This window comes from Schistocerca americana, chromosome 6, assembly GCF_021461395.2.
Source record: "Schistocerca americana isolate TAMUIC-IGC-003095 chromosome 6, iqSchAmer2.1, whole genome shotgun sequence".
NCBI lineage: Eukaryota > Metazoa > Arthropoda > Insecta > Orthoptera > Acrididae > Schistocerca > Schistocerca americana.
In genome coordinates this window covers 196414740-196434833 of record NC_060124.1, presented here as the reverse complement: position 1 = coordinate 196434833, position 20094 = coordinate 196414740, and the positions used below count along the sequence as shown (strand labels likewise).

General features: G+C 41.9%; 1 protein-coding gene across 1 annotated transcript in view; it reads right to left on the bottom strand.

Moving 5' to 3' along the window:
• Positions 1-20094, bottom strand: part of LOC124619544 (inactive dipeptidyl peptidase 10-like) — a 380569-nt gene that overhangs the window by 30862 nt on the left and 329613 nt on the right. Inside the window, exon 13 of the mRNA XM_047146009.1 lies at positions 17140-17252. Within this exon, the coding sequence (XP_047001965.1) occupies positions 17140-17252 (113 nt within the window). The remainder of the gene's footprint in view (positions 1-17139; positions 17253-20094) is intronic.

The following is a 20094-nucleotide window of genomic DNA, read 5'->3' as shown; positions in this document are numbered from 1 at the left end:
CTCGATGCCTGATGCTGCGAGAGTGTTCGTAACAGTTTGCACATGTCGAATCTTGTCCTCGACAGAGGAGCTGAACACAAGAATGTCATCAAGATATGCAAAGCAGAATTTTAGGTCGAATAGCACTTCGTTGATGAAGCGTTGCCAGGTCTAGGTTGCATTTTTCAGACCGAAGGACATGAATTGAAAATGAAACAACCTGATCGGAATGGTGATTGCTGTCTTCTTGATGTCTTCAGGTGCCATGGAGATCTGGTGGTAGGCCCGTTTGCAATCAATCACAGAGAATGTGGTAGAGGGAACTGGTAAAGTCGGCAATGTTGGGTATGGGGTAGGTGTCCATAATTGTTCGTGCGTTTAGTCGACAGTAGTCTCCGTACATGTCCCAGGAATCATCTTTCTTGGGTGTCATATGTATGGGCGTAGACCAGCTAATGGCAGAGGGTTCAATGACGCCGGAGCTTAGAAGTTCAGAAATCTGATTTTTAAGGTCGGAGAGGCGCTCGGGACAAAGTTGATGTGGTTTACTGGAGATCGGGGGACCTGGTGTGAGGCGAAGCTTGTGAACCGTGCCGTTGGTGATGACGGAAATGTTGCCGGTGGCACGGGAGGTGGTTTGTTTACAATGTGTGGCGGGCAGGGCAGGTGAGGCATGGTCGTGGTGTTCGGAGCCACTCAGCAGATCCGACGGGAGCCGAGGCAGCAAAGTGTACCAGGAGTCAATGCGACAAGATGGCCTCTGGCCCGAAGCAGTGGCACCTTGGTCAGGTGAGCTCGGTAGAGCTTGTGAGCCGTTAGTGAGTCCATTGTCCGAGGGCGTGGCCTGTGGCAGCACGGTCGCGGGTGAAACGCTTGGCGCGAGTGCACTGTTTGTGTTGTCAGTGGCAGTCGCACTGTAGGGAAGCAGCCTACTCACGCTGTAGTAAATTCACATCAGTCTTTCCATTGTGTGCCAGCCAGTCCGCTGTAACTAGCTCTGACGTCATAAATGTTGCGCAATACATTAAAAATCAAGCAAATAACCTAAAACATTTCTAGCATGTCAGGAGTAATGCTAAATTAATGTGTGTTTAATATCAGTTCGATAACTTTAGCCATTTTCGAAATTTGGACGTTTTTCTGTAAAAATCATTGGCGCAACAGAAAAGAGCTAGAGAGTTAAAAATTTATAATTAGATTCATTTTTCATAATTATTTAATAAAAACAGTCTTCTGGATCTCACAAATTAAGATTTTAGTGGAAATTCATGATTTTCTGGTTTTCGTCTCAAAACTTAAGGAAGCAAGGTAGATTAAGTAGGCTAATAAATAAGGCTAGGATGTTTATAGTTAAGTAGAATGGAGATCCGCTATAACCATAAGGATGTGAGAAGTTTCATTTGAATAACTATAAAAATATAGCGATAGCGTATCTCCAAAGGGCCAGTTCAGAGCTCGTCTACTGCGTACAGTGTAATTAAATTAATTCTCTCGCCCAAAATATTTAACTTAGCCACGTCAAACTTTTATTATGATTACTTACCTGTGTGTTGGATGCACATTTAAATTAAGAGCTTCATCGGCCATCAGCAAGAGAAGCTATGATTTATTCGGTAACTTAATGTGGTGCATTACTAGCCCAGCGGCTAGTTGGGAGAGCCAATTTGATCAGGCGTTCCCTTAGCCGTCCGCACCGCGGCTTTATATATAAGAACGCTGCGCGAGGAAGCAAGGCCCCAGTTCTCTCCAGATGCTGAATAGCACGCCATATGTGTCGGTAGTCGCGTCGCGTCAGTATCATTGCTACAAACAGCCTCGGATGCCGTATTAAGTTACTCGAGATACGCGTAACCATGAAATCATTTTCGAGTGAAGTGTTAATTCTGGGATGATTTTCATTATCTAGCTTCAGTTTGCGTATTGTCGTATTTTCACGTGCCGCCGCGGGACAGACATTCTACCAATTATTTAGCGTGGCGTTTGATGAACCTTATCATCAAATTATGGTGAGCATTAATTTAAACATTTAATTTGGACAGTTCTAGTTGCATCAGCGCATTAGACTCTGAACGGCTGTGTTAGATTGTGTGGATTTTTTCTTTTTCTTTTCATCTGTGACTTTCAGAATACAGAGAATTTTTAGAAAATCGTTTTTTTGATTATGAATCCCAGACAATCTCCTAATTTCTCAGAACTATAAGATGTAGTTGTAAGTGTGTTTCTCAGATGAAGTGGGCACTAGGAATTCTAATTACAGGCTTCACGTTTTGCTAATCACTTTCTGGTTCCCAATATTGTAGTTAGAGAGCCAGTGTTGAGAACGGTGAAAGACAGCATAAATAACATTCTAAATAATAGGAACATTTAACAAACAATAATTCTACCCGCTGCCCCACATATGGTTAATCGGCCGGGAAGTGTTTCTACATTCAAACATTTATACAACAGTAAAATTTTTCAAACCACCGCCCCACAGCACGGCGGCTCGCAGGAGCCGAAGTGGCATAGTTTGAGGTGCTGTCCACGAGGGGTAGGAACTGTCAGTTCGGGAATATGTGATGCTCGTCGCGCATGCGTGCTTGTGTCCGGCCGAGTGTCAAACACTGCCGTGTTAGGAGGGTGTGGCCCTGCGGAACTATCGGTACATGTTATGGCAGTCTTGATAGCACAGTTGCGAGGGGTAACGGGAGGTAAACACATGGAGGCTTCATTGCTGGGACTGCAAGCAGACTTGTCGCACTTACTGACCTTGCTGTAGTGTCTGTAATTCCTTTGCTGCATCGGAGAGCTGGAGCTGTGTTTCGTGGAGCTGGAGGGAGAGCTCGAAGTTTTCCTTGCATAGGCAAGCGACGTGTTCAAGCTCGACAAGGCACTTGTGCATGGTTTCTTGTAATGTCGTCGACAGACACGAGCATGTATGGATGAGATGAGCCCGGACCGATGTGTCATCACGGGGGGGGGGGGGGGGGGGGGGGGGGGTTTGCTCGACGGAGCAGAGGGGAAGTGAGTCTTGGATGGATGATGAAATACGGTGTTTCGCACTAGGTCCAGTGAAAGTTTGTGGTGTCGCAAGAAGTTAATGCCCGCACACTAAAAAAGTCCACTCAAGTTTGCAGTTTTGCGGAGAATGAGATGACGTGGGAAGTTGAACCCGAGCATTGTAGTTTAGTTGAATTCACAGCTTGCAGTGAAGTACGATGAGGGTGGATATTAGACGACGCTAAGGATGTAGGCAGTAGCGAAACATCGGCACCTGTGTCCACTAGGAAAAGGTATCCTGACAAAATGTCATGTCGTCTGCAATTATCCGGTCATTCCCGGACAGAATGGAGCACTGGGGGCTGCATGTCATGTTGTGTGCAGGAGGCGGCACCCGGACCTACCTGCGACTGGCATTTGGGAAGTAGCAGGGTGGTCTGCAGTTCCGTACCGCCTCATCAAACCGTGTGTGGAAGTAACAGTATGGGTAGTGAAGTTGCATTTCCTGCAGATAGTTCGTTGCCAGTGGCGGTGGCTGAGGTTCGGTGGCCGCAGCAGGTTCGGTTGCAGGAAGGGGCGTGACCATGGGCGGAGCCGGTGACATCCCAGTTGCTAGTTTACTGCTTCCCGGAGCAAGCGGAATGGTTGGCACAGTATGGCCCCGGCCGCAGGGCGATGAGCCTGAACCTGAGACTTGTCAGGTAGGCAGTGGCTGGTGAAATAGAGCAGTGATGCATCGTGTAGCTTGTCAGCAATTGTCATTGTTTGCTCGACAGGTTCAGCAGAACTCTGAGCCAGAGCAAAGCAGATGTGAGGAGATAGTTTATCTGACAAGATGGCGAGGAGAGCTGTGCCAGAGAATAGATCGGCACTGACCAGGGCGTGTAACCGTCTCCAGAACTGGGAAGGTTTGTCGTTGCCTAGTTGCTCAACATGGAGCACTTGCCATATTGCTGCCTCAGTTGAGCGTGCAAGCCGACGTAGAACTGTCTTTTGGCTAGAGTGTACCGAGTAGATGAGTCCGGGGCATCGAACAGGTCAGCAATCAAGTCCTCCTGGTCGTGCAGGTGGGTGATGAGGCACAGAAACCTGGACTCATCGAGATTGTAATGGTCGAACACTTCGTCCACAATTTTGAACCAGGTTGTAGATCTGTCGGGATTAAATGGCAGCAGCGTTGTAGAATGCTCAGAAGAACAAACAGGTTGAGTTGAGTTCATTGTTGCACTGCCTGAATCAAGCTGTTGTTGCTGTAGTATTCCAGGAGAGTGTGCCTCCAGGGGATATGGCAACAACGGCTGTTCGGGTGGTAGCGTGAAGGTGACACATTGTGGTTGAGCGCGATCCTTCGCGATGCGGAAGGCCGATGCAGGTGAGACACCGTAATGTGCTGATTGCGGTTGTGGAAGCTCAACATATTGCGGGTGTGTTCGGATTGACACGTTGTGGAAGACCGGCGTGGATGAGGCACCGAGATGTGCCGAGAATGGTAGCGGAAGCTTAACTGGAGCCGGCACGGGGGCGACAGGTGAGAAGAAGTTCAGAGTTTGAGAACACGTGTTAGTCCGTGGAAAGCTCTATGTATGGCCAGAGCTGGGGCCACCTGTGTTGCAGGGAGGCTGCGGAGGTGCGGGCTGTCCAGAAGCAAAGTGTGGGAAATGATGTTGAACATGGGACGGGGTGTGTGAATGTTTACTGTTCATAGTGACTCCACTCAGAACGGTGTGCGGATAAGGTGAATGTCGTGGCACAAAACACAAGCGTAGCAGTGGGACGGAGAAGGGGGTCAGGCACAGATAACAAGTAATTGTTCCTGTTGCAGGACAAGGTATCGAAGTAGGAAGGCATGTGCTGATGCTGAAATGAGGCAGGCACGGGGGTGGTCGGATGCTGAGGAGGTTGACCTGTGGACGAAGCAGTTCCGGCCACGTGTCAGGTATCTGCGTGGTACTGCACGGCTTTCAGTGTGGCAAATTGTTGTCCTAGCGGTAGTAGGTTGTCCGACGAAGCATTTGCAGAAATTGGCATTGGTCCTGCACTGCACGGAGATCCGTAAGCAGTAACTGCACAGTCGACGAGGGAGGGTACATGTGGTGGGAACAAAGGCGTTTGATAGCCGGAGTCATGCACACTCCTAACCTCACTTATTGTTGCAGGCTCGAAAACGTCCGGCGAAATTGGCAGAATCATCGAGTGAGAGGCATTGTGTTGCAGTCCTGGCAGGTGTACATCGTGCTCAACACGATGCATATCGATCACAAAATCCGGCGTTAGGCACTGGGTCGAAGTCATTGTTTGAATGCTGTGTCGATGTAATACACGCGAAAATAACCGATGCGGAGGTCGCGGACACAGTAAAACGGTGAAAACGGAAGACGTTACAACTCGGGGTCACCAGTGAGGGAGAAGTTCGGGTTAGTTACACCAAACAACACCCATTTAACAGTAGTTCATTTATTCACCTAAACACATGCAAGGCTCACAAAGAACTGAAAATGGCAGAACAGCCCAAAGCCAATGCTCAGAGTCCAAAGACGATGCTCAGAGTCCAAAGACGAACACATATCGATGCTGGTGTCAACCTCATCGGTGCCACAGTGTCAATACTGGCAATTTCACTGGACTATTCATTTAATAATCCAAAGTTGCAGGACACTGACGTGAATTATTTACAGAAGAATAGAAGAACTGGTATAAGCTGATCACCAGAAAGATCACTTTGAGTTCCAGAGAAATGTTTAACACATGAGGCAATACTGACATAGAAGATAAGTTAAAGAAAGGAATATCTATGTTTATAGCATTCTTAAAATTAGAGAAATCTTTAGTCAATGCTGACTGGAATACACTCTTTGAAGGAAGGAAGCATGGGTGAAATATAGAGAGCTAAAGGTTATTTACAACTTGCACACAAACCAGGCTACATTTATAAGAGTCAAGGCAAATGAACAGGAAGCAGTGAGTGAGAATGGAGTTAGATGGTGGTGTAGCCTATCCTGCATGTTATTCAATCCATGCACTGAGCAAGCAGTAAAGGAAACCAAGGAGAAATTTCAAAAGGCAATTAAAATTTAGGGAGAGGCAATAAAAACTTTGATGTTAGTCAGTGACATTGTACTTCTGTTAGAGACAGCAAAACACTTGGAAGAGCGGTTGAACAAAATGGATTGTGTTTTGAAAAGAGGTTACAAGATAAACATTCACAAAAATAAAACAAAGTAATGGAATGCAGTTGAATTAAATCACGCAGTGTCGTGGGAATCAAATTACAAGGCCTATTCGGAAAGTCAGGTCCGATTGGTCACATAATGGAAACCACTGTGATAATCAAATATGTTTTATTTGCAACAGTTAGCTACACCTTCCAGCTACTTGTCTACATAGTCGCTGGTCAGATTTAGACATTTGTCATAGTGTTGTACCAACTTTGGAATACTCTCATCATAAAGCAAGCCGCTTGTGCTTCCTGCCAGTTCTCTATGCTGGTCTGCAGCTCATTGTCTGTGCCAGAACATTGTCTTCTTAGCTATGGTTCATATGAGCAGAGATGAAACTCATGGAGAGTCAATTATGGGCTCCATTGTGGCTGATCAAACACTTCCCATTAAAAACGCTGCAGAAGCATCTTCATTGCCCCTTCAGAATGTGCCTGAGAATTGTCAAGCAGAAGGAAAAGTAGGGCAATTATGTTATGTGGGCTGCATGACATCAGGTGAAATCTCACACCAGGCCCTCGTACTTGGCGGGAGGCATTATTGTTCTAAGCACCTTTATGTGCTCATTGTGTACTCAGAACTGAAAAGAGTGATGTGACGTGATGGATGGGCATACTAGAGACACTGCCCAACACATCTATGCAACTCTCCATCAGATTTTCACTGTGGTTTCCACTCCGCACCCCATCAGACCTTATTTTCTGAATAGTCCTCTTAGGAAATAAGACACTAAATGTAATCAATGAGGTTTGCTATTTTGGCAGCAAAATAACAGACAATAGCTGAAATAGAGAGGATATAAAATGCTGATTGGGTATATGAAGAAAAGCATTCCTGAAAAAACTTCATAACATTTAATATACATTTGTGTTAGGAAGTCATTTCTGAAGGTATTTGTTTATAGTGTAGCCATGTATAGATGTGAAATATGATGGTAAGCAGTAAAAACAAGGAGTGAATTGAAATTTTCAATATGTGGTGCCACAGAAGAATGCTGAAGATTATATGGTTAGATCAAGCAACTATGAAGGGGTACTGAATCAAACCAGGGAAAACAGGAATTTGTGAAACAAATTAAAGGAAGGTTCCAGTTTGTAGGACATCCAGAGCTATTAAGAACTAAAAGGACTCATCAAATTCATAACTGAGGGAAATGTGTGTGGGGGGGGGGGGGGGGGTAAAAACTGTAGAGGGAGACTAAGAGACGAATAATAAAGTAAGCACGGTAAAATGGATGTAGGCTGCAGTCGTCGTGCAGAAATCAAGAGGCTTCATAGGATACGCTAGTATTGAGAGCAGCATCAAATCAGTATCCAAGGTTCTCGGGTTTCCGGCCGGATCCAAACGTCGAAGTTCCACGATATTTCAGCGAATAACCGTTCCGCCATCATCAGGTGGTGCTGATGGAATGATCTGTCTGCACTGTGTCTGTGGTATTTATGTCCGCGGTGGTCCCAAGTTGTACCCCGGCGTGGACGGCCGGAGGAGTGCCGAGTGGTGGGAGGGGGGGAGGGGCAGGGGGGGGGGTAGCTGCATCCACGCCCGGTGGTACGCGCAGTTAATCTCCGTCCGCCGTGGCGGAAGGATCTCGCGTCTCTCGCACCATTGCTCTTTGATGGTGTTTAATAATGGTTTCCAGGCCTTGCTAAGTTGAAACTCAGTGTCCCTGTTGATGAGGTTATCTGTTATGTGAATTTCTATGGCCTCCTTGTAGATACTGTCCCAGTAGGCACTTGTGGCCATCAGGATTTTTGTCTCTTTGAATTTCTCTGTGTGTCCGGTTTCAATGCAGTGTTCTGCTAGGGCCGAATGGCTGGGTTGGCGTAAGCAGGTGTGACATTCGTGTTCCTTGCATCGGTCTTCGACAGTGTGAACTGTTTGGCCGATGTAGGATATGCCACAGCCACACAGGATTTTGTATACACCCGCTTTCTTAAGGCCTACGTCATCTTTTGCCGTTCCTAGTAGGTCACGAATCTTTGTTGGTGATCAGAAGACTGTGTCAATCTTGAGTTGCTTTAACAGTCTCCCTATTTTTGATGACATGTTGCCAGCATACGGCATAAAGGCCAGAGCTTGCTTCTCTTCTTCGGGTTGTTCTTCATCTCCTTTCTTGCTGCACTTCTGTTGTTGGAAGGCCCTTTGGATTTGGCGGTTGCCATACCCATTCTTGCGAAACATGGTCTCCAGGTGTTTGAGTTCCGTTGGCAAGTTCTGTTCATCACAGATCGAGTGTGCTCTATGTACCAAGGTGTTGAGCATTCCATGAAGCTGTGCCGGATGGTGGCAGCTGGAGGCATGTAGGTACAGTTCAGTGTGTGTAGACTTGCGGTACACACTGTGACCCAGTGAGCCATCAGACCTACGTTCCACTAGGACGCAAAGAAAGGGTAGTTTCCTATCTTTCTCAGTCTCCATGGTGAACCGAATGTTACTTTGGACTGAATTTAGATGTTGTAGAAAAATCTGTAGCTGTTCCTGTCCATGTGGCCAGATGACAAACATGTCATCCACGTAGTGAAAGAAGCATACAGGTTTCAGTTCAGCAGCTTCCAGTGCTTCCCCTTTGAAACTCTCCACGAACAGGTTGGCCACCATTGGGGAGAGCGGGCTCCCCATGGCTACTCCGTCCGTCTGCTTGTAGTATTGACTATTGAAGACAACGTACATAGATGTTAACACGTGCCTGAACAGCTGTGTCAGTTCAGGCCCCAATTTCTCACTGATTAAGTGGAGAGAATCTTCCAGCTGGACATGTGTGAATAATGAGACAATGTCGAAGCTGACCATGATGTCGGATTCTTGTACTGTCATCTCCTTCAGGCAGCCAATGAAGTCCTTCGAGTTCTGGATATGGTGCACATATTTCCCCACATAAGGTCTTAGCATGCCCGCCAAGTGCTGCGCCAAAAGATACGTCGGTGCCCCTATGTTGCTGACTATGGGTTGCATCCCTTATTTGTGCATTTTGGGAGACCGTATATCCTCGGAGCTACCGCCGAATGTTGCTGAAGTCTTTTGATGTCCTTGTCCTCGAGCGCGCCATTTTTCAGCAAGGTGGTCGTGCTTTGTTGTATCTTCCTGGTCGGGTCTGTGTTGATTTTCCGATATGCTGGATCGTCTAGCAATTGCAGCATCTTCTGTTCGTAGTCGCATCTCTCAAGGATGACTGTGGCGTTTCCTTTGTCGGCAGGAAGAACGACTTATTGTCTCTGAGGGCTCATAGTGCTACTCTTTCTGCTCCTGAGATGTTGCTTCTGGCCGGGGTTGCACTTGAAACAATCCGGCAAGTTTCCCTTCTGATTTCTTCTGCTTTGTCATCTGGTAAGCCACAGACTGCCTGTTCTACAGAAGAGATTATTTCATTGAAGGCAGAGATGGAGGTGTTGGTGTGAAATTGAGTCCTTTTTCAAGTACAGCTGTAGCTGTGTCGTCGAGTGGTTTCCCCGTGAGGTTAATCACGGTTTGCCTAGTGGGCACTATCTCATTTTTCAGTTTGCCAGGTAGTTGTGCAAACTTGGTGACCTGCTTCTCTGTGGATTTCCAGTGGGTCCAGTCTGCCTGGGCCCAGGTAACACTGTCCACCCATTCCCAGGAGTGATCTTGGAGTACGGAGGATAATCGTAGGTGAAGATGCAGCAGCTCCTTGGCATTCTTGTCGAGTTGTAGACGGGTGTAGTGAATCCTCTCCCTGACCACGGCCAGACTGGCTCTTCACTTAATACGATTTGCTGCAGGTGTGCATATGTGATGCATGATTTTGGCGAAAGTAGGTATGGTGTTTTCATCCCTACACCTTAGTAAAAACGCGAGGGAACTCAGCAGACATCCTTTCTGGTTCCAAAGCTTATCCAGTTTCTTCACCAGTTGGTCATATCCTCCCTGTAGAGGTTGGTAATTTGTGATCTGAGGCTTTCCCAGCGAACGTGCTGTATCCAAGGTTCTCGGGTGTCCAGCCGTATCCGATCATTGAGGTTCCACGATATTTCGGTGAATAACCGTTCCGCCATCATCAGGTGGAATCCTACATCAGCCAAACAGTTTGCGTGGTCGAGGACTGATGCAAGGAACATGGACGTCACACCCACTTACGCCAACCCAGCCATTCGGTCCTAGCAGAACACTGCATTGAAACCTGACACACAGCAAAATTCCAAGAGACAAAAATCCTGATGGCCACAAGTGCCTACTGGGACAGTATCTACAAGGAGGCCATAGAAATTCGCGTAACAGATAACCTCATCAACAGGGACACCGGGTTTCAACTTAGGAAGACCTGGAAACCATTATTAAACACCATTAAAGAGCAAAAGCGCGAGCAGACGCGAGATCCTTCCGCCGTGGCGGATGGAGACGAACTGCGCCTACCACCAAGTGTGGCGGCAGCTACACCCCCCCCCCCCCCCCCCCACCACATGGCGCTCTGCTGGCCGTCCATGCTGGGATACAATTTGGGACCCCGCGAACATAAATACCACGGACACAGCACAGACAGATCATTCCATCAGCACCACCTGATGATGGCGGAATGGTTATTCACTGAAATATCGTGGAACTTCGATGATCGGATCCGGCTGGACACCCGAGAACCTTGGATACAGCACATTCACCGGGAAAGCCTCAGATCACATAGCATCAAATCAGTTTCCCGCTTGAAGACCATAAACACATCACTGACATAGAGTTGTACTACAATTTTAGAACATATATTGTATTCCAACATTATGAAATACCTTGAAAACAATCTATCGGAAAATAATTCCCATGGATTTAGAAAACATTGTTCTAGTGATTCTATATTTCTAGATTTCCTGAAGGGTATTGACACAATTACTTACAAGAGACTTCTAAACAAACTTGGCTGGATATACAATTTCCTGTCAGAAATGTCACAGTTCTTAGAAGTGGAGTTATTGAGTTAAACAGGAATGATATCTGAATTTCCTCAATGAAGCATGATTGATCCTCTGCTGTTCTTAACCTATTTAAACAATGTAGGAGACAATCTGAGCAGCCTTCTTAGATTGTTTGCAAATTTAGCTTCTAGTAAAGTCATTAGAAGATCAAAATGAATTAGATAGACTGATTTAGACAAGATATCTGCATGGTGGAAAAATGGCAATTGATCTTGAACAATAAAAAAGTGTGAGATTTTTTACATGAGTAATAAAAAAGTTCTGTTACATTTTGGGTATGCAATATATCACACAAATTTAGAGGTTGTCAGTTTAACTAAATATTTAAAGATTACAATTACAAACATTTTTAACTGGAACAATCACATAGGAAAAATTGTGGAGAAGGGAGACCAAGACTGCATTTAATGGCAGAACACTGAGAAGGTGCAACAAATCTTTTAAAGAGACTGTCTACACAGCTTTGTATGTCCTCATTTGGAATACTGCTGTGCATTATGGGATCCTTACCAAATAGGGTTGATGGAGAACTCAAAAAACTTCAAAGAAGGGCAGCTTATTTTGTATGATCATGAAATATGATAGAGAGTTTCACTGATATCAGGCAGCTTTTGTAGTGGCAATATGTTTTCACAAAATTTCAATAACCAGTTCTCTCATTCAAATGACAAAATTTTTGTTGACTTATGCCTACATAGGGGGATCTGATCCTTATAAGAAAATAAGAGAAATCAGAGCCGGCGTAGAAAGATTTAGGTATTCATTTTGCCATATGATATCTTACAGAGGAACAGTAGAGATATAGTGCGAAAATGGTTCCATGAATCTTATGCTTAACACCCAAGTGTGAATTTCAGAGTAATCACATAGACAGATATTTTTAACTCAAAAAACAATTATCAGGACAAATGAAAATGTACCTTCCAGAAATTAATGCAAGATACTGTTTAAACAAATCCTCACACTGCCATGCTTATATACCTTGGTGATCACAACATGCATGAAGAAAATATGGAGAACAGAGACCAACTTGCTCACATAAACCAGGATGTTCACACAACTGCATACAGAACATTCACTCACAAAAATTATGCAAAATGTACTTTACAAAAAATTAGATGACCATATCAAAGCAATATACAATATTATAAGTTTCAAAGTAACTCTTAAAGTATACCTTCTAACCAAGTTCTTTAAAGTGTATATAAATTATAATGGCGTAAAGCATTGTTTGTGGGTGGCCCCTCGGTTCCTATTGATATTTGTATTTTAAATATGTTGTAAACATTTCTTGCTTAATTTTTAGCAAAAGTACAATTGCCCCCCCCCCCCCCCCCCCCTCTCCGCTGCATGTGCGAGGTGTATGCCGTAAGCTCTGAAATGGTAACATTCCAAGGTCTACCCAATTAACAAAATGAAATGAGGTGATGAATGTCATGGGATACAATATGCACATATACAGATGGCAGTAGTATTGTGTACACAAGTTATAAAAGAGTACTGCATTGGTGGAGTTCTCACATGTACTCAAATGATTCGCGTGCAAAGGTTTCTAATGTGATTATAGAATGATAGTTGGCGAAAGATACTTGGGACATTCTAGTTTGGAAATCATTAGGGAATTCAATATTCCACGACCCACAGTCTCAAGAACATGCTGAGAATACCCAATGTCAGTCATTAACTCCCACCACAGGCAACAAAGTAGCCGATGGCCTTCTCTTAACAACAATATGCAGCAGTATTTGCATAGAGTTGTCAGTGCTAACAGACAAGCAACACTGCATGAAATATCCATGGAAATCAATGATGGACTTATGACAAATGTATGCGTTATGACAGTGCAGCAAAATTTGGCACCAATGAGCTATTGCAAGAGATGGCCAACCCGAGTGCCTTTGTTAATACAGCATTGCCTGTTGTGCCTCTTCTGGGCTTGTGACCATACCGGTTGGATACTAGATGACTGGAAAACCATGGCCTGGTCAGATAGATTCAGCTGATGGTAGGGTTCCAATGTGGCATAGAACCCATGAAACCAATGACCCAAGTTGTTAACAAGGCACTGTGTAAGCTGGTGGTGGCTCCATAATGGTATGGGCTGTGTTTATGTGTCCTCTGGTCCACATGAACCAATTATTGACTGGAAATGGTTATGTTCGGCTACCTGAAGACCATTTGCAGCCATTGATGGACTTCATGTTACCAAACAACGGTGGAATCTTTATGCATGGCAATGTGCCATGTCACTGGGCCACAACTGTATGCAATTAGTTTGAAGAACATGGATCCCATCGAACATTTATGGGACATAATCAAGAGGTCAGTTCATGCACAAAATTCTGCTCCAGCAACACTTTCGCAATTACGGACAGCCATAGAGCCAACATGGCTCAATATTTCTGCAGGGGACTTCTAATAACTTATTGAGATTAGGAGGTATATCCTATGACTTTTGTTACCTCAGTGTATACTCTTATTATTATAATAATTATTACAATAATATACTGTATAATAGTTAATGGCATTTGGAAGACTGTTTGATTTTCACTATTCACTATTGTAAAAAGGTACTCATAAAGTCATCAGGAAACTTGTATTCATCATATCATATCACTTGACCTGTCCTATGCTTCACTGTACCTATGTACATAAAAAGATGAGTGAGTCCAGCAGAGTGTTATATTATGCAGTACTATGTTATCACTAATTGAATGTTTTCTTTTTATTGCTTTTTCAGTCTTTTCCTCCTTGCTTCCCTCCTAGAGATCTGAATGGTAGACTAATCTTGAATTTTTTTGTGCTAATAGAGAGATCACTATGACACTTTTTCAATTCAGGCAACATTTCCTATGTAGGAACATTGTGTATCTTTCATCGGTGGTTTCCATGGCCTTCTGCATCCTCATGCTGTAGATCATTGCTGATATTTCCATCATTATTGATAGTTTCCTACCCCACTTTTCTGCTTCTGAATGGAAGAGGGTGCTGTGAACCTCTATTCATTCACCCATCCTCTCTGACAAAGCCCCTGGCAGACTGAGGATTATTATTTATACTAACAGTATTTGACATCTGTTCCTGGTTATTTTTACTCTGAGTAGCAACACCATCGACAGACTATGGAGATCTTAGGAGCTATACTGTACCAATCTATACTCTTATTGTTGATTCCATTTTCTACCAATTTCAAGGAAGTAATATTCTATAATAGTGTCCCACAGTGGTAGTAATAATGTACAGGGTGACAATTATTGACTATATGAAATAAAACCATCATAACTTCTGAACGGTTTGCATTAGGATGGTCAAACAGTCCGGCTGGCTGTGGGGTATGATGGGAATTAGTATGTGGGTATGGTTTGGTTTGGTGACATAGCCCACTTTCATTTGGATGGGTTCATCAGTAAGTGCAATTGGCACATTTGGGCTCCTAAGAATCCACATTTCATGACTGAAAAGTCTTTTCATTCTCAACAGGTGACTGTGTGGTGTGCAGTGTCCAGTCATGGAATAATTGGTGCCATATTCCTTGATGGTGCAATGACTACCAAATGGTACAAAAAGGTTTTGGAAGATGATTTAATCCCCATTGTCCAAAGCGGCCCTGATTTCGACAAGATGTGGTCCTTGCAAGATGGAGCTCAACCCCATCGAAGCAGGAGAGTGTTTAATGTCCTGTAGGAGCACTGTGGCGACTGCATTCTGGCTCTGGGGTACCCAGAGGCCACTGGCATGGGCCTCGATTGGCCGCCATATTCTCCGGATCTGAACATATGCCCGGATCTGAACATATACAACTCCTTTTTGTGAAGCTATATTAAAGACAAGGTGTACAGCAATAACCCCAAAACCATTGCTGAGCTGAAAAGAGTCACTCAGTATGTGACTGACAGCATCAATGTTCTGACACTTCAGTGGGTCATGCAGAATTTTGCTATTCATCTGCACCACATCATCGCCAATGATGGCAGGCATATCAAACATGTCATAATCTAAATTTAAGTATCTGTAGTGACATTTACATGTTGAATAAAATGTGTGCACACCATACTTTGTAACTACTTTCTTTTTGTATAGTTCAATAATTGTCTCCCTGTAAGTACTTACAAAATCCAAATTTGAACTCTCGAAAGATTAATCAACTGAAAACACCATTTACCCTTTTGCTCATCAGATTTTACAAATATTGCATTACTTTGGGAAGCCAGGTGATATTCTTGTGATGTACCCAGGGAATTTGAGATTTTGTTATAAAAACTGAGATTTTGAGGACCTGGCTAACAAGTAGTTTATGCCTTACTTAACAAACAAAAAGAACACTTGAAGTTGTGCTATCCTTTTAATGAGTATTGTTAGAATATAAATAACCAAATAGGGGCACAGTGGAACAGAAGAAATCACAAATAATGTCTTTAAAAGAATTATTCAGTGATTTGCTTTTCTCAAAATTTCACAGAAATACAGTACTTTTGATTCTGCAGATCTAAGGATACCACACTAATGATGAATTTAGCATCTTTCAAAATGTTACCAACTAAAACAGAATACTGGAAGTTTTTGCGTATACATATTGCCAAGAATTTAAGCTAAATACTGTCCACATTACAAAACTGCTTAAATTACTCCATCCAGCCATTTTTATACTTTGTGCCCTCATAACTCTCATATACAGACCCTCAAGTAACCTGGAATATTTGAATTATTTTCATTCACTATAGTCAAATGGAATTTTAATTTTATCTCATCACTATGGAAATTTGTATTACACAAAAGTGTGCAGTGAGAATATTATGCCAAGCTCAAGCATGAGCATCTTCTAGACAACTATTTAATGAGATAGGTATTTTATCTACCATAGCACAGTACATATTTTCTCTAATGAAATTTGATATAAATTACCTATTACAGTTGAGAAGGAATAACGACATCCATAATCACAATATTAGAAGAAAAATGACCTTTATTATTCTTAATTAAAGTTGACCTTAAGTGAGAAAAAGATTAACAATGGAGCTACCATAATCTTTGATCAGTTAAGCAATGATATCAAATGTATGTTAGACAGCAAAGATAAATTTGAAAGTAAGCTGAAAAAGTCCTATTTGGGCAACTCCTATTCCATAGAAGAATATTTATGTAGAAACTTATAGCTTATTTAGTGCAAAAGTATTCCATACTTACTTTTGCCATCAACTGAATATTCTTTCCTGTTATGTGAGCTCATCTGAAAATGTCAGCTATATTTAAATACAAACTAATTTATAACCTTCACATCTCTGTCTATATATGGGATGTAATGACTCTGTTCCTCAGTTTTTAATCCTTAATGGTGAGTCTTCAAAAGCATGGGTTTTAGTATGCACTGATGTGGATTAATCACAAAGGAAAATATATCCATTAGCTTTGTAATTTTCTGTATGTAGGTCCACACAAATTTTAATGTAGAATATATTAACATCTTACATATATGTAATGTACATACATACATAACATCTTAAGATGTGAAGGCCATTATCTACGTTTGTGTTTTGCGCTCAGTGATCATACCCAACTACAACAATCACCTCCTTATCTCAGATAGGTGTTCTGGGAAAAATACTTTTTGTGGTATGTATGAAATTAAATCATTCTTAAAATGTGTACTCTTTTTACCAAAACAGTCAGGAACTTAAATCTATCTTTCATCTTACTCTGCTGCTGCAATTAAATTAGTTTTGACTGATAATAGATGACAGTTTTCCTCTAACAAACAGAAACTAGCTGATAAACACAGCCTGTTAAGCACACTTCTTAATTTGATTAATAAAACTTGAAATAATTATACTTAAAGCAATGTAGAAACAATTATTTTATTATTGAGTATAAAGTATCGATGATAAATAAAAATTAGATTTACATAAAATAAGATTTAGTTGACTTGGAAAAAGTGTTCTTACTTCATTCATTAAAAAATCAAAAATTTATACAATATATACTTTGTAAGTACATATTCATTGTCAAGTGAATATGGCAAATATGGAACATAGCTGAATTTCGGTTCCACTTACACGTGCAAAATCAGTGGGAACACCATGTCCTCATATTCCCTTAGTCCTGGTGGTAGATGAAGCTTTACATGTGCGTGGAACCCACCAGGAACCTGTACTTTGAATGTCTTCACCTATGTAGAAATATAGTTGTGTTATACTAAATTATGGAGATTGGAGTTATGCATTACATATTCATCTGGCTCCATTATTTCAGAAGACATACAGAACTGGAAAGCAAATTTGAACCTCTTTTTTGTTATTGGGTTTATAGAGAGATGATTGGATAAAATATTATGCAAATCAAGACAAATAACAATTCTGAAAATTGAATATGCTTTCCAGTAGCCACTATATTTACTTCTTTCTTGCAGCATGTCTGGTTTCAGAATATATAATTTCATTTCAGTGCATACCATCATAAACGTGCTGAAGCAAATAATGCACCATATTGTGCTGAATATAAGCCACACTTTTTCCCCAAAATTTAGCTACAAAAAATGATGGTGCAGCTGATCTGCATGACACTACAAATACTGATATATATTTTTGCTTTGTAGAAACTTCAGCTGTAATGATAGTTTCTTAATTCAGAATGGAGCACCAATATTGATAGTGTTTGGATATTAACTGTTGTATATAAAGTAATAATGTAACCATCTTTGACAGGCACAGTTTTTCTCTAACTTAAGAATAAAATTTGTTTATCACCTACGAGTGGTAGTCCCGAAAGAAAATTGTCAACAAACGTTTGAATGCGGCAGAGTTATGACAAAGATTTAAAACTCACAGTTATTTGTTAAACAATGAGTAGGGGAAGAGTGGGAACAGTGAGGCAGTGGGAACAGTGGGAAATTCGTTGTATCTCTGGAATTTTGGTTTCAGTTGTTGGTACCTACTGTGAATGTAGTAACCATTATTATTTAGTCTATGGATTTCCATGTTTTGTACTTGACATTCTTGTTGTGATTTCATTGTTGGTATATTTGTGCTCAGAGGTAAGAAAAGAATATTTTTTACTAAATTTGCATACCTGGTTTCTGAGTAGACCATTGGTATTTTCAAATCATTTCATTAGTCACTCAAAACTATGGTTTTTTCAAGACATATAAATCCCCTTCATTGAAATGTTGCTTTAGGCTGAATGTGTTTGGAACCATTTTGAAAAAAGTTTGCAACTGGGAACAGTGAGACATTAATAATGAGGGTACAGTGAGACATGTCTCACTGTTCGCAGTGCTTGTTCATAGTGTCTGACAATGCATGCTTGCTGTATAAAACAATGATTTCCGTAGATTTTAGTGTGCAATCTTTTCTTTTAGGTTATAAAATCCCCAGGAGAAAGAAGACTGATAAGGAAATAAGAAGGTTTTCAGAATCTTCAGTGATGGAAGTTGTCATGCTGGTGATAGAAAATAAAATGAGCATTAGGAGTGCATCTAAGCTGAAAGGCTTATCCTTTCAAACAGTTAGTCAATATGTTAAGAAATATCATGAGGATAACACTTCAAACATGTGTCCCAACCATTAAGTGAACCTCCACCAGAACTGGAGCTTAGTTTGTGTGAATATCTAGTTGTGTGTTCTAAAAAGTTTTATGGACTTACTATGAATGAGTGCCGTACCTTAGATTTGAATTAGGTATTAAAAATAACATTGTTTTACCCAAAACGTGGACTGAAAGTGAGAAAGCATCTATTGACTGTCTCTTTGAACCCCAGTAGGATGCAGCTTATCTAGAGCTACAGTCTTTAATAAATTTAATTTGTCAAATTTCTTTGATAAACTGGAAGAAGCAATCAAACATCATCCAAATTTTGGTGATGGATCACGTATTTTCAATCTTGATGAAACTGGAACAACAACAGTGCAGAAGTCACAGAAGATTTTGGCCTTAAAGGGTATGAAACAAGTTAACAAGGCAACCAGTGCAGAGTGTGGAACACTGGTTATGACATGTTGTACTATAAATGATCTCAGTAACAGCCTACCCCCTGTCATGATATCTCCCCGCGTGAATTTTAAAGATCATATGATATTAGGAGCACCTGCTGGCACATTAGGTCTTGCCGTTAAAGGAGGCTGGATGAACTCAGAATGTTTTGTGAAGGTGATTCATCACTTCATCAAGTTCTCTGTCAGCTCAAAAGAAAATCCATCTTTGTTACTGATGGATAATCATGAGAGCCACCTCTCAATAGAAGCAATAGATCTGTGCAAAGAGAATGGGATAACAATTCTGATAATTCCACCTCATTGCACCAATAAACTGCAACCTCTTGATGTCAGTCATGACACCTTTCCATACATTTTATGATGCTCCTGTAGAGACATGGATGATGTCTCATCCAGGTGAAACATTTTCAATTTACAATGTTGCTCACTGTATGAGAATAGCATATCCCCGAGGAATGACTCCTGTCGATACCACTGCCAGATTTAAGAAGACAGGAATATTTCCTTTAGATCACCATGTGTTCAATGAGTATGATTTTCTTCCATCCTCTGTTACTGACAGACCTGTAAATGAAAGCCTGGAAAAATACATGTCAGCCAAAAAAGACCTTAAACCTGAACCTGATGTGGGACACCCATCACATGATTAAAGTGAAGCACAGTCTATAGCATCCAGTTCTTCACAATCACATGGGAAATCTGCACCAATGTCTTATCTCTCTCCAGAAGACATACAAGATTTCCCAAAGGCAAAACCAAGAAAAAGTTGCAGTCGCCGATGGCCTAAAGGAAGAACAATGATTGTGACTGACACACCAGAAAGGAATGAAATACCAATGAAAAGGAAACAAAAAGACATTAAGGGACCTAAAGCAAAGTGAGCTTTATTCCTAGTTGATGAAACTGATGCTGATGAAAGTGAATTAATTTTGCAAGATTCTTCAGATGACGAGACCTCTGATCAGATACAACTGATTCCAGAACCAGAAATGGTTAACTTTGAAAACCTACAGCGCTCAC